Source organism: Hemiscyllium ocellatum, chromosome 7 (genome assembly GCF_020745735.1).
Source record: "Hemiscyllium ocellatum isolate sHemOce1 chromosome 7, sHemOce1.pat.X.cur, whole genome shotgun sequence".
Lineage (NCBI taxonomy): Eukaryota > Metazoa > Chordata > Chondrichthyes > Orectolobiformes > Hemiscylliidae > Hemiscyllium > Hemiscyllium ocellatum.
The window spans coordinates 80,266,735-80,282,048 of NC_083407.1; the positions used below are offsets into that span (position 1 = coordinate 80,266,735).

The following is a 15,314-nucleotide window of genomic DNA, read 5'->3' on the forward strand; positions in this document are numbered from 1 at the left end:
GGATATTAACAAGGAAAGAGAAGGTAGATAAAGATAAACTATTTCCACAGGTTGAAGATTCTAGAATCAGGGTGCCGAGTCTGAATGTTAGGGCCAGGATATTCTGGAGACATGTTAGAAAGTACTTCAATGCACAAAAAGTAGTGGTGGATTGGAACTCTCTTCCTCAAACAGTGGTCAATGCAAATTCAATATTAAATTTATATCAGAAATAGGCAAATTTTTATTAAACGAGGGCGTCAAGGGATATGGACCCAAGGCAGGCATAAGGTTTTAGGTGACAGATCAGCCATGATCTTATTGAATGATGGGGTAAAAACAATGACTGCAGATGCTGGAAACCAGATTCTGGATTAGTAGTGCTGGAAGAGCACAGCAGTATCCAAAGTGCAGCGATATCAACGTTTCTGGCAAAAGCTCAAGGGACTACCTGGGGCCAACTCCTGTTCCTGTTAATGGGGCAAGGGGACATTAGATAGGAAGGACCTTCTCCCTCCCCCTCCCAGGCTGGGACTGGATCCTTTCCCATTCCCAGGCTGCATCTCCTCATCCTGGGTCGCATACCTTCCCCACATCCCAGGTTTTGCCACCCCCTTGCACAAAGGCTGTGACCCTCCCCACCTGGGCCACAACTTCCTCCCTTTCCCCAGGTTGAGTCTCCCCACTCACATGCCATTCTCCCACCCTCTCCTGGGTGTGTCCTCCAAAACTACACAAATCCACTTGCACATTGTAAAGTGGTGCATGGTGCACATGTGCTGGTTTCAGCAACTTCAGCCTTTAAAGAATAAGATAGATATGCAGGGACTGGTGAGATAATGAACTGCTGCCATCCTTACCGGGTCTGGCCTACATGTGACTCCAGACCCCACAGCAATGTGGTTGACTCTTAACTGCCCTCTGGGCAATTAGAGATGGGCAATAAATGCTGCCTAGCCAGCGACACCCTCATCCCATGAATGAATTTTTTTTTTAAAAATTGCTGTTGCATGCACAACAATCTTGGGTAACTCACAGAATAAATGATAATGTACCCATATTTTTGATGTTTGAGATAAAATAACTGCACTTATGTGCCTCCTGCCTTGTTGTAGAGATGTGACTCCTATCATGAGGCACTTTCAGCAGGTATCCATTTTACAACAGCTGAATAAAGGTACAATACAACTGAGACATGTTGAACTGTTACCTTGTAACAGATGATTTGATTAATCTAAGTGCAACAGGGGATTATTCAGTCCCGTTTGTCCTTGATGTTTCTAATATTGAAAAATCACTCGGAAATTAAAGTCGAGCCCAAAGTCGGTAAATAGGGGAAACTTTACTTCAATCAGTTAAATTACTGTAATCAGTTTATTTACGAAGTACATAACACTATTAAGTGTATCATTCAAATAAGCAGTACAAAGTGATTCTAATTTTACAATAACAAATACTTCTGATTATAATGGTCACAATTCCTCAACAATTTAACATAAATGTTACAGTAAAATTTAAAGCAGGTTTGCTTCCTATGTTCTCCATTCATGTCTGTATAGTATTAAATAAAGGGACATTGCTGAATAGAGTAATCACTCAATTATAAGCATTTTAAAATAAACTTTAAAAAGTGCAAATTTAATTAAATTGCATTATTTTTATTTAGAAAAGACATTATGTACATACACCTAGATACAAACAGAGTTAATGAGAAGGTGTGTAAAGTTTTTAACATTGGTGCATCTTGTATTATATTCTGTAATTTCTTAGCTATAAAATTTCAGATATTTAGTGAAAAATGGTTTTATAATAAAATGCACTTATACATAATTCATTCAAACAGTATTTAACAACAGTATATATGAAATAATGATGCTATTTTGAGTAAAGTCACATAGACATTTTACAGTGTGTCATTTTAGAATCTCAGTGGATCTGATCTGACAGCGAAAGCTGTCTTCTTATTTCAAGTTAGCTGTTTACATACAACCACAGAAATTGCTGGAAAAACTCAGCAGGTCTGGCAGAATCTGTGGAGAGAATGCAGAGTTAATTTTTAGATTAGATTAGATTACTTACAGTGTGGAAACAGGCCCTTCGGCCCAACAAGTCCACACCGACCCGCCGAAGCGCAACCCACCCATACCCCTACATTATCCCTTACCCCTTACCACTATGGGCAATTTAGAATGGCCAATTCACCTGACCCGCACATCTTTGGACTGTGGGAGGAAACCGGAGCACCCGGAGGAAACCCACGCAGACACGGGGAGAACGTGCAAACTCCACACAGTCAGTCGCCTGAGTCGGGAATTGAACCCGGGTCTCCAGGCGCTGTGAGGCAGCAGTGCTAACCACTGTGCCACCGTGCCGCCCACTGTGCCACCGTGCCGCCCACTAATGTTTTGGGTCTGGAGACAATTCTTCAGAATTTCAGTTTTTAGTTTGCTTCTGATTTCCAGCATTTGCAGTACTTTTTTTTGTTTAGCTTTTTATAAGTATTGTTTAAAAGGTACAACTTGAGGTTTAAGAAAACTGAAATTAAAATTATAGATTTGAAACTTACATTTGATAGATGCTTAACAAAACTAAAACCTAGAATATTCTAGTTGAAATATCCTTTTAATCTGAAATGAGATTATCATACAAGAAAATTCAGTGGACCAGACCTATTTTCCCTACAGTTCAGAAAATGAACAGTGATCTCACAAATAAAATGGGGTGGGTATGTTAGATGCTGGCAGAAGGTTTTCACTATTTAGATTGACCATATAAGGCTAAAATAAGGAAAATCTTCTCCACTTAAAAAGTTGAGTCATTGGAATTCTGTACAGAAGATAGCGAATATTTAGTCATTAGAAGACAGAGTTCTATACATTTTGGGTGCTATGGGAATCAAAGGTTATGAGGATTGTGAAAGAAGATGAATGTAGCACTTTAGATATGGCCTTATTGAATGACAGACCAGACTCATTAAACCCATTCCTGCTTTTACTTTTCCTGTTTATAAAAGTTCAGTAGCACTATTTGTATCCAAATCTGTCGTGGTCTGCAAAGGTTAACCAGAAGAGTGGCGACCAAGCAAACATGTTCAGTTTAAGGAATGTAGAGCTAATATGAACCTCATGCAGACAATGTGCCCAGCCCATTGCCACCGATCGAGGGTGGTCAGTGCAGTGATGCTGGGGATGTTGGCCTAGTCAAGGTGTCAGTACATTTGCTTCCATAGTGAATTTATAACACAGAACATTTCAGCACAGTACAGGCTCATCGGCCCTTGATGTTGTGCTGACCAGTCATACCAATCTGAAGCCCATCTAACCTATACTATTCTATGTACGTCCATATGCTTGTCCAATGATGACTTAAATGCACTTAAAGTTGGCGAATCTACTACCGTTGCAGGCAAAGCATTCCATACCCTTACTACTCTGAGTAAAGAAACTACCTCTGACATCTGTCCTATATCTATCACCCCTCAATTTAAAGCTATGCCCCCTCGTGCTCGCCGTCACCATACTTGGAAAAAGACTCTCCCTGTCTACCCTATCTAACCCTCTGATTATCTTATATGTCTCTATTAAGTCACTTCTCAATCTTCTTCTCTCCAACGAAAACAGCCTCAAGTCCCTCAGCCTTTTCACGTAAGACCTTCCCTCCATACCAGGCAACATCCTAGTAAATCTCCTCTGCACCCTTTCCAAAGCTTCCACGTCCTTCTTTTAATGTGGTGACCAGAACCGTACATAATACTCCAAGTGCGACCGCACCAGAGTTTTGCACAGTTGTAGCATAACCTCATGGTTCTGGAACTCGATCCCTCTATTAATAAAAGCTAAAACACTGTATGCCTTCTTAATAACCCTATCAACCTGGGTGGCAACTTTCAAGGATTTGCAGGATCTTGCGCAGCAGCAATAGTGATACTGCTCCAGTGTCTTGAGGTGTCTGCTGTAGACCATCTATGTCTCAGAGCCATATAGGAGGGTGGGAACCACCACACCTCAGTGGTTGTTTAAATCATTTATTGTCACGTGTATTCAATACAAAATACAGTGCAAAGTGTGTACTGCTGCCTTACATAGGTGACATTCACATAACTTATAAATAAAATAATAAAAAGATAAAGAGAGTCCAATCTTTCCTTCTCCGCTGCTAATAAGACCATAAAACATAGGAGTGGAAGTAAGGCCATTCGGCCCATCGAGTCCACTCCGCCATTCAATCATGGCTGATGGGCATTTCAACTCCACTTACCAGCGTTCTCCCCGTAGCCCATAATTCCTCGAGACAACAAGAATCTATCAATCTTGGCCTTGAAGACATTTAGCGTCCCGGCCTCCACTGCACTCTGTGGCAATGAATTCCACAGGCCCACCACTCTCTGGCTGAAGAAATGTCTCCGCATTTCTGTTCTGAATTGACCCCCTCTAATTCTAAGGCTGTGTCCACGGGTCCTAGTCTCCTCGCCTAACGGAAACAATTTCCTAGCGTCCACCCTTTCCAAGCCATGTATTATCTTGTACGTCTCTATTAAGTCTCCCCTCAATCTTCTAAACTCCAACGAATACAATCCCAGGATCCTCAGCCGTTCCTCATATGTTAGACCTGCCATTCCAGGGATCATCCGTGTGAATCTCCGCTGGACACGTTCCAGTGCCAGTATGTCCTTCCTGAGGTGTGGGGACCAAAACTGGACACAGTACTCCAAATGGAGCCTAACCAGAGCTTTATAAAGTCTCAGTAGCACATCTCTGCTTTTATATTCCAACCCTCTTGAGATAAGAGACAACATTGCATTCGCTTTCTTAATCATGGACTCAACCTGCATGTTTACCTTTAGGGAATCCTCGACTAGCACTCCCAGATCCCTTTGTACTTTGGCTTTACTAATTTTCTCACCGTTTAGAAAGTAGTCTATGCTTTTATTCTTTTTGCCAAAGTGCAAGACCTCGCACTTGCTCACGTTAAATTCCATCAGCCATTTCCTGGACCACTCTCCCAACCTGTCTAGATCCTTCTGTAGCCTCCCCACTTCCTCAGTACTACCTGCCTGTCCACCTAACTTTGTATCATCGGCAAACTTTGCTAGAATGCCCCTAGTCCCCTCATCCAAATCATTAATATATAATGCGAATAGCTGTGGCCTCAACACTGAACCCTGCGAGACACCGCTCGTCACCGGCTGCCATTCTGAAAAAGAACCTTTTATCCCAACTCTCTGCCTTCTGTTAGACAGCCAATCCTCAATCCATCCCAGCAGCTCACCTCGAACACCATGGGCCCTCACCTTGCTCAGCAGCCTCCCGTGTGGCACCTTATCAAAGGCCTTTTGAAAGTCTAGATAGACCACATCCACTGGGTTTCCCTGGTCTAACCTACTTGTTACCTCTTCAAAAAATTCCAAAGGTTTGTCAGGCATGACCTCCCCTTACTAAAACCATGTTGACTTGTTCTAATCAGACTCTGCTCTTCCAAGAATTTAGAAACCTCATCCTTAATGATGGATTCTAGAATTTTACCAACAACCGAGGTTAAGTTGATTGGCCTATAATTTTCCATCTTTTGTCTTGATCCTTTCTTGAACAAAGGGGTTACAACAGCCATCTTCCAATCATCTGGGACCTTTCCTGACTCCAGTGACTCTTGAAAGATCTCAACCAATGCTTCTGCTATTTCCTCAGCCACCTCTCTCAGAACTCTAGGGTGTATCCCATCGGGGCCAGGAGATTTATCAATTTTAAGACTTTTTAACTTTTCTAGCACTATCTCTTTCGTAACGGCAACCATACTCAACTCAGCCCCGTGACTCCCTTTAATTTTTGGGATAGTACTCATGTCTTCCACTGTGAAAACTGACGCAAAGTACTTGTTAAGTTCTCTTGCTATTTCCTTACCTCCCATCACTAGGCTTCCTGCATCAGTTTGAAGTGGCCCAATGTCTACTTTTGCCTGTCGTTTGTTTCTTATGTACTGAAAGAAACTTTTAGTATCATTTCTAATATTACTGGCTAGCCTACCTTCATATTTGATCTTCTCATTTCTTATTACACTCTTTGTTATCCTCTGTTTGTTTTTGTATCCTTCCCAATCTTCTGATTTCCCACTGTTCTTGGCCACTTTATAGGATCTCTCTTTTTCTTTAATACATTTCCTGACTTCCTTTGTCAGCCATGGTTGTCTAATCCCTCCCCGGATAATCTTTCTTTTCTTGGGGATGAACCTCTGTACAGTGTCCTCAATTATACCAACAAACTCCTGCCATTTTTGCTCTACTGTCTTCCCGGTTAGCCTCTGCTTCCAGTCTATTTTTGTCAGTTCCTCTCTCATGCCCTCATAATTACCTTTATTTAACTGTAACACCATTACATCCGATTTTGCCTTCTCTCTTTCAAACTCCAGACTGAACTCTACCATATTATGATCGCTACTTCCTAATGTCGTGCTCCGGGCCTCCGAGGCCACACCATGCCACTGCCAGCGTCCTGCTCCAGGCTTCCATGGCTGATTGACTGACTCTGTCGTTCCACTGCCTCTGAAGTTGCCACCGCTGCTCCAGAGCCATGATCTTGGTGTGGGGTATAATGATGTTAAAAATCACACAACACCAGATTATAGTCCAACAGGTTTAATTGGAAGCACACTAGCTTTCGGTGCGACGCTCCTTCATCAGGTGATAGTGGAGGGCTCGATCGTAACACAAAATTTAAAGCAAAAATTTACAGTGTGATGCAACTGAAATTATACATTGAAAAATTGATTGTCTGTTAAGCCTTTCATCTGTTAGAGTGATAGTTTCACTTCTTTCATGTGTAAATCACAAAACCTTTTTTAAAAAGTTGCATTCTTGGGTTAGCTGTTAACAATGGTGATAGCTAGACAATATGTTGAAGGTGTTGGCCCCCTGTGTTCTCTGTCTGTGCCATGATGTTTAGATTGATTCTAATCTAAAAAGTGAGATAACAGAGTTTTACATAAATTCATGCAGTTTTTGAGCTCAGAGTTCTACATGAATGCATGCAGTTTTTGAGCAAAGTACAATGTAACTCTGCAAGTACAAATTCACCCCACAAAATATATGTGTGCATGTGGGTCTTTGTCTGTCTGTGTGTGCGTCTATCTGGGGTGAGGGTTGAGAGTGTGAGAAAGTGTGTGTGTGTGTGTGTGTGTGTGTGTAGTGAGTGCAGAGTGTCTTAAGTCTGTGAGGGGGTGCATGTGAGTGTGGGAGTGTGTGTGTCTGTAAGGGTGTGTGTGGGTGTCTGTGTGTTCCTGTGTCCGTGTGTATGTGAGAGTGTGTGTGTGTGTGTAGGCCCATAGGGAGGGCCTCAACCGGGACCTTGGGTTCATGTCACATTACAGGTGATCACCATTGTACTACACCCACACACCCACACACAGATATTCCTACACACACACACTCTCACATACACACGGACACAGGTACACACAGACACGCACACAGACACCCACACACACCCTTATCGACACACACACTCCCACACTAACACAGACACCCTCTCACAGACTTAAGACACTCTGCACTCACTACACACACACACAACCCCCACCCCAGATAGACACACACACACACACAGACAAAGACCCACATGCACACATATATTTTGTGGGGTAAATTTGTACTTGCAGAGTTACATTGTACTTTTCTCAAAAACTGAATGCATTCATGTAGAACTCTGAGCTCAAAAACTGCATGAATTTATGTAAAACTCTGTTATCTCACTTGTTAGATTAGAATCAATCTAAACATCATGGCATAGACAGAGAACACAGGGGGCCAACACCTTCAACATATTGTCTAGCTATCACCATTGTTAACAGCTTACCCAAGAATGTAACTTTCAAAAAAAGGTTTTGTGATTTACACATGAAAGAAGTGAAACTATCACTGTATTCTAACAGATGAAAGGCTTAACAGACAATCAACTTTTCAATGTATAATTTCAGTTACATCACACTGTAAATTTTTGCAATAAATTCTGTGTTACGATCGAGCCCTCCACTACCACCATCTTTCTCATTGGTAAACTGCTGCCGCTCTCCCAGCTCTTCAGCATTGTGTCCCCTCTTTGCCTGCTCCAGATGTGCAGGACACACCACGCAACACTGTTTCAGCAATGGACTGTAAGATGCAAGACAGGTTTAGACATCAGAAACTCATCATCAGGAGGCCCATTATTTACTCCATGATAGCCCAGGGGAAAGAATGGACTGTGTTGTATCTAGCAGGCAGTGCGGGGTTCCCGGACTATGAGGTTGGAAGCATCTACGTTCAGCCTCACTCAGAGAGTTGCACCAGCATCTGCAGACCTCATTTTTTACTCGAAGATTTTAACCTACTGCGAATCCTCTTACAAGGATGCCTTCCTTGAAGAAGCTCTCTTCCTCCATCTACAAGGATTTCAGTGAGTCCCTCTCTCACTGCACCCCCCAGGTCATCTCCTCTGCACAGAAACTCTTCAGCCACGTTCTCAAACAGACTCGCTACCACAGCCACATCTCCTTCCTCAGCACCTGTCTACGGAACCGACTGATCCCACACGGACTCCGAACTACATTCCAACCAACAAAATTTGGATCCAACCAGGACAACCTGTACCTACAACAAATCCGAAGCCTCCAGCAACAGACCTCCCTCCGGATCCTCCGCTCCACCCTTGCAGCCATGCGTCGCTACCTACATTCCCTGCAATCAGCCCTACCCCAGCTCAGGACAACACTCTCACAGACCTGCAAAGGACCCCTGCTGTTCTTCATCTACAGAAGAATCCACAAACTCAACAAACAGTTCTTCCTAGCCCTATCAGAGATTAAAGACAGTAAGTACCAAAAACTTTCATGTACTTACCCCCACACTCGTGGCTCCTCAACTGTTCCAGAATCTTCTATCGGCCTGTCGGACGCCATTACACATGTGGCCTCCACAGCGCCCGCGGCACCCAAGGCCGCCGCCGACCGTGACGTCACTTCCGCCCCCCCGACCTCGGAGCCCCCGCGATCGCCGCCCCAACAACTGCCCCGGTGACCACCACACACACAACCGCTTCCACGATCGCCGACGGACCCACGACCCACGCGGCCACCGGGAATGACCACCACTCCTCCGTCGCCGCAACCATTTCCGCCCCTCCGGTTGCCGTCGGCGCAGCCACTTCCGCCCCCACTGACATCACTAACCTGCAGGAGCACAAATCCTCAGGTTTCCCCGCCCCCACGCCGTCTTTCGTCACTACACGTAACCCCGCCCCCACACAAACCTTCGTCACCACACATAACCCCGCCCCCACGCCGTCTTTCGTCGCTTCACATAACCCCGCCCCCACGCTTATTTCCGTCACGACGCATGACCCCGCCCCCACATCGAGCAACGTCACCACGTCTAACTCCGCCCCTACTTCGATCTCTGTCCCCGCCCCTAACCCCGCCCCCAGCCCCAGCTCCAGCTCCAGTCCCACACCAGGTCCTAGCTCCCAGCCTTGCCGGATTTTCACCATCCCTCCAGATCTCCCCCTCTCTGAGGATGAAAGATCAGTCCTCAGCAGGGGCCTCACCTTCGTTCCCCTACGCCCTCGGATTAATGAGTTCAACACGCGGCGCGATATTGAACAATTCTTCCTCCGCCTTCGCCTCCGTGCCTACTTTCACAACCAAGACTCCCGCCCACCCTCTGACGACCCCTTCTCCCGCCTCCAACACACCCCATCCACCTGGACACCCCGTGCTGGCCTCCTACCCGCCCTCGACCTCTTTATAGCCAACTGCCGCCGTGACATCAACCGACTCAACCTGTCCACCCCTCTCACCCACTCCAACCTCTCACCCTCAGAACGTGCAGCCCTCCACTCCCTCCGCTCCAATCCCAACCTCACCATCAAACCCGCAGACAAGGGAGGCGCGGTGGTAGTTTGGCGCACTGACCTGTATACCGCTGAAGCCAAACGCCAGCTCGCAGACGCCTCCTCTTATTGCCCCCTTGACCATGACCCCACCTCCCACCACCAAACCATCATCTCCCAGACCATCCAGGACCTCATCACCTCAGGGGATCTCCCATCCACCGCCTCCAACCTCATAGTCCCACAACCCCGCACCGCCCGTTTCTACCTCCTGCCCAAAATCCACAAACCTGCCTGCCCCGGCCGACCCATTGTCTCAGCCTGCTCCTGCCCCACCGAACTCATCTCCCAATACCTCGACACGGTCCTGTCCCCTTTAGTCCAAGAACTCCCCACCTATGTTCGGGACACCACCCACGCCCTCCACCTCCTCCAGGATTTTCGCTTCCCCGGTCCCCAACGCCTTATTTTCACTATGGACATCCAGTCCCTGTACACCTCCATCCCCCATCACGAAGGACTCAAAGCCCTCCGCTTCTTCCTTTCCCGCCGCACCAACCAGTACCCTTCCACTGACACCCTCCTTCGACTGACTGAACTGGTCCTCACCCTGAATAACTTCTCTTTTCAATCCTCCCACTTCCTCCAAACTAAAGGAGTTGCCATGGGCACCCGCATGGGCCCCAGCTATGCCTGCCTCTTCGTAGGATATGTGGAACAGTCCATCTTCCGCAACTACACTGGCACCACCCCCCACCTTTTCCTCCGCTACATCGATGACTGTATCGGCGCTGCCTCGTGCTCCCACGAGGAGGTTGAACAGTTCATCAACTTTACCAACACCTTCCATCCTGACCTGAAATTCACCTGGACTGTCTCAGACTCCTCCCTCCCCTTCCTAGACCTTTCCATTTCTATCTCGGGCGACCGACTCAACACAGATATCTATTATAAACCGACTGACTCCCACAGCTACCTGGACTATACCTCCTCCCACCCTGCCCCCTGTAAAAACGCCATCCCATATTCCCAATTCCTTCGTCTCCGCCGCATCTGCTCCCAGGAGGACCAATTCCAACACCGCACAGCCCAGATGGCCTCCTTCTTCAAGGACCGCAGATTCCCCCCAGACGTGATCGACGATGCCCTCCACCGCATCTCCTCCACTTCCCGCTCCTCCGCCCTTGAGCCCCGCTCCTCCAACCGCCACCAAGACAGAACCCCACTGGTTCTCACCTACCACCCCACCAACCTCCGCATACAATGTATCATCCGCCGCCATTTCCGCCACCTCCAAACGGACCCCACCACCAAGGATATATTTCCCTCCCCTCCCCTATCAGCGTTCCGCAAGGACCACTCCCTTCGTGACTCCCTCGTCAGATCCACACCCCCAACCAACCCAACCTCCACCCCGGCACCTTCCCCTGCAATCGCAGGAAATGTAAAACTTGCGCCCACACCTCCACACTCACTTCCCTCCAAGGCCCCAAGGGATCCTTCCATATCCGCCACAAGTTCACCTGTACCTCCACACACATCATCTATTGCATTCGCTGCACCCGATGTGGCCTCCTCTATATTGGGGAGACGGGCCGCTTACTTGCTGAACGCTTCAGAGAACACCTCCGGGCCGCCCGAACCAACCAACCCAATCACCCCGTGGCTCAACACTTTAACTCTCCCTCCCACTCCACCGAGGACATGCAGGTCCTTGGACTCCTCCACCGGCAGAACACAACTACACGACGGCTGGAGGAGGAGCGCCTCATCTTCCGCCTTGGAACCCTCCAACCACAAGGTATGAATTCAGATTTCTCCAGTTTCCTCATCTCCCCTCCCCCCACCTTGTCTCAGTCGGTTCCCTCAACTCAGCACCGCTCTCCTAATCTGCAATCCTCTTCCTGACCTCTCCGCCCCCACCCCACTCCGGCCTATCACCCTCACCTTGACCTCCTTCCACCTATCCCACCTCCATCGCCCCTCCCCCTAGTCCCTCCTCCCTACCTTTTATCTTAGCCTGCTTGGCTCTCTCTCTCTTATTCCTGATGAAGGGCTTATGCTCGAAACGTCGAATTCTCTATTCCTGAGATGCTGCCTGGCCTGCTGTGCTTTGACCAGCAACACATTTGCAGCTGTGATCTCCAGCATCTGCAGACCTCATTTTTTACTAACTGAGTCACTAGCCATTATTGTAGAGAGTAGCCCTTATTTTCCAATAATCATTTTTTCAAGGCATCCTTCTCTTTAAACATAGTAGGAACATGAGAGTTCTCAAGGATACAAGTATTGTGGTGGTTCAGGATATCTGGCATAAATGGCTTATATATTGATGGAATGGAATCCTATTCTGCTGAAGACGTCAGCCACATTTTGATGTGATGCTCTCAACATAACGTAGACAAGGTACACAATGGAGAAGGCAGTGATGTTGAAAATACCTATTGCTCAGGGTGCAGCGCTGATTCCCATCATGGAGAAACAAGACAAGGTGGTGTCACATTTTTAATAGCCTTGATATATTTGTGGGTTGAGAATTGAGAAATCATACACAGCTTATCTTAGCCTGCTTGGCACACTCTCCTCATTCCTGATGAAGGGTTCTGGCCCGAAACGTCGAATTTCCTGTTCCTTGGATGCTGCCTGACCTACTGTGCTTTAACCAGCAACACATTTTCAGCTCGTGTCTCAAAAACTTTGCAATGTGTGTAGTATAGTCTACGGCCACATGATAAAATTACTGAAGTAACCTGTTTGTGCTCTTTCAAACTTTACAAATTTTATCTGGAATGTTTTTAATATTTGAAAGAGGCAACTCCTATTTGTACTTTCACAATATTAAACATTAGTCTCCCGTTTTGTGATACACTGACCAAGTATTCAAATGTTTACATACACAATCCTTTTCACACTCAGGTCCGACCATCTACATTGAACTGCAGTGAGCAATGTAACTTTGGTTTGACAGATTTTCATTGCATGATACAATGTCTGAAATTCAAATCTGTAACATAGCAATTAATTAGAGATGAAGTATTATATCAATGTCATTTGTAAGTTCATGCATATATATGTGTATATACACATTTGCATTGTTTTGTGTTTTACAATTGCATTGCTATAAAACAGCTTGTTGCACCCTCTTAAAATGAAATATTATTGGACATCTAACTATAATTTAGATGTGTAGGGAGTTTATTGTCTGAGTTGTTGTGAAAAGAACTATGGAGGTCAATTCTAGTTAAATCATGGCTTCAAAACATACAGCAGTCTCTATTTCTGCTGGACTCAGCTGCTGTTTCAGTTCAGCATACACTCCTGGTGACATGGGAAGTAGGTCTGATGAAGAAACCGGAGCCGTTGAAGCATTTGGACTGGAAAGAAACAGAACAAATTGATAGTTAACACAAAACACAGTAATTTTCAGAGAAAGTTCATTGGTTGTTGATACTTACAATTCAGAGAATGGGATAAACCTTGAGGAAATATAGCCTTTCTTTTCTGTCTCTGTTGGTTCAGATACTATTTAAAAGAAGTAATTATAAATGTAGGCACTTGATATATTTCAATGATTTGTTACATATTGAGACCAACTTCCTTATACCGCAATATAAAATCTCTAAAATAAAACAGAACTGTGGATGCTGGAGATCTGAAACAAACTGCTAGATTGTAGAAAATATGCCCATCCCCTTCTCTGCCTGCCCCTTTCATATCTTTCTCTCTTTGTCTCTGTCTCCAACTCTCCACTCACCTCTCCACACCACAGACCCTCCACCACCCCCAATCTTCAGCATGGTTGACCTGTGACGTAATTCCACATACATGCCATTGTCTTATATCCCTTAATTTTAATTAAAATAAACTTAATTTTAAAATTAACAAACAACCAGGCATCAATTGATGTTTGTGGAAGAGAGTTCCAAACTTATACCACCTTTTGAAAGAAGAAGTGCTTCCTAATCCCATTCTAAAAATTATGGCTCTAGCTATAGAATCCCAAACAGTGGAAACAGTTTCCCCAATTTACCATGTAGTTTCCATTAATATCTTGAAAACTTAAATCAAATCACTTCATATCCTTCTCCGTTTAAGGGAATATACAACAGTTAGCATGATAATTTAATCTACATAATTTAATCCTTGGGAGTCAGGATATCATTCCAACAAATCTATATTGTGTTCCCTCCAAAGAGGGAGGGAATCTAGATCTTCTCATACTTTGCCAGCTGCAGTTTAACCAGAGCTTTCTCTACATTTTCTAACATCAGCCTGCTAGATGTGATTTCATGACAAAGTAATAACATCATTTGGGTTATTAATATACCACCACAGACTGACAATACTGACCTTCTTTTGGCTTATTATTGTAATGCTTTCCAAAAGCTTTGTCCTTTGGAATATCGGGGTATAGAAATTGTAGCGGGTTCTCTGGAATATTCTCAGCCACCATTACTTTGTAATCACGGATGATGTCAGGCAAAGGAACCGCTAATAACTGACTCTTGGAGTAAGGTTCTACTGAATGAAATTTCATTTCCCCTAAAACAACAAGTTAAAGATTATGTTCAGATCCTTATGAATTTAAAAAGTGAATTTAACATTCAAGTATTGGATAAAATTTTGACTACAAACTTTCAATCCTATCCCATCAAATTCAGGTATTGTAATTATTCTTTGTAGAATCTAATGGAATCTAGCTGGAAATAATTTACTTTGTTGGTCATGAAATCATGCATCTTTTCTATCAAATGGCATAACTTATTTAGCTCCCATCTATACTGAACAATAATACTCATAATTAGCCACATCCTAAATATTTGTTGATTAGTTATGCCAACATTAGCATATAATAACATGACAACAAATTCAGAACCTCAACTAAACAAGAGAAGAAAGTTCAAAAGACCAGTGACAATAGTGGTAGCAATATATTAGAGCCAAGAAAAGTTGTGAAGTAGCAAGTAATTGAAAGCTGGGAGCTAAAATTAGATCACTTATTGTACCTAAGGGTGCATTTATCCAAGTGTAGAAATGTTCTGATTTCAAGTCTTGGACAGATTGATTTTATAGAGCACAGGGATGGTCAAGTAAATAAATTGCATGGAATTAAATGAAACCCAAGCTTTTTAAGATGCTGATGTAGGAATGGAGAGGATATAAACTTTCTATTTGGGATCAAAAGATAGATGAGGAAGGTCAGAGGTAGTAGTAATTGGTTTTATGTTGGTTTTTATAAAAATTGAGCACCATTTTCTATCTCGCTACATTGACATTTTTGTTACAGGCTTTTGAGCAATGATATGCTTGGAGAATATCCAGCTGTTTATAATTTACAAACCCACTTATCTTGGATTTCCTTTTGAAAACTGACCAAAAAGCAGATGAAATCACAGGCTGAATTGAGCTTTTAATCCATGCTCTGAAGTCAAAACTCCATAACAGTAACTGATCATCTGACTGTGTGTGGTGAAGAATCTG

General features: G+C 44.5%; 1 protein-coding gene across 2 annotated transcripts in view; it reads right to left on the bottom strand.

Annotated features, from left to right (window-relative positions):
* Positions 1-12,334: 12,334 nt before the first annotated feature.
* Positions 12,335-15,314, bottom strand: part of LOC132817162 (signal transducer and activator of transcription 4-like) — a 101,288-nt gene continuing 98,308 nt past the window's right edge. For both annotated transcript variants that reach the window (XM_060827379.1, XM_060827382.1), the window contains 3 exons: positions 14,184-14,375; positions 13,289-13,355; positions 12,335-13,207 (listed from right to left, as the gene is read on the bottom strand). In XM_060827379.1, coding sequence (XP_060683362.1) covers positions 13,075-13,207; positions 13,289-13,355; positions 14,184-14,375 — 392 coding nt within the window. In that variant the 3' untranslated portion in view covers positions 12,335-13,074. The remainder of the gene's footprint in view (positions 13,208-13,288; positions 13,356-14,183; positions 14,376-15,314) is intronic.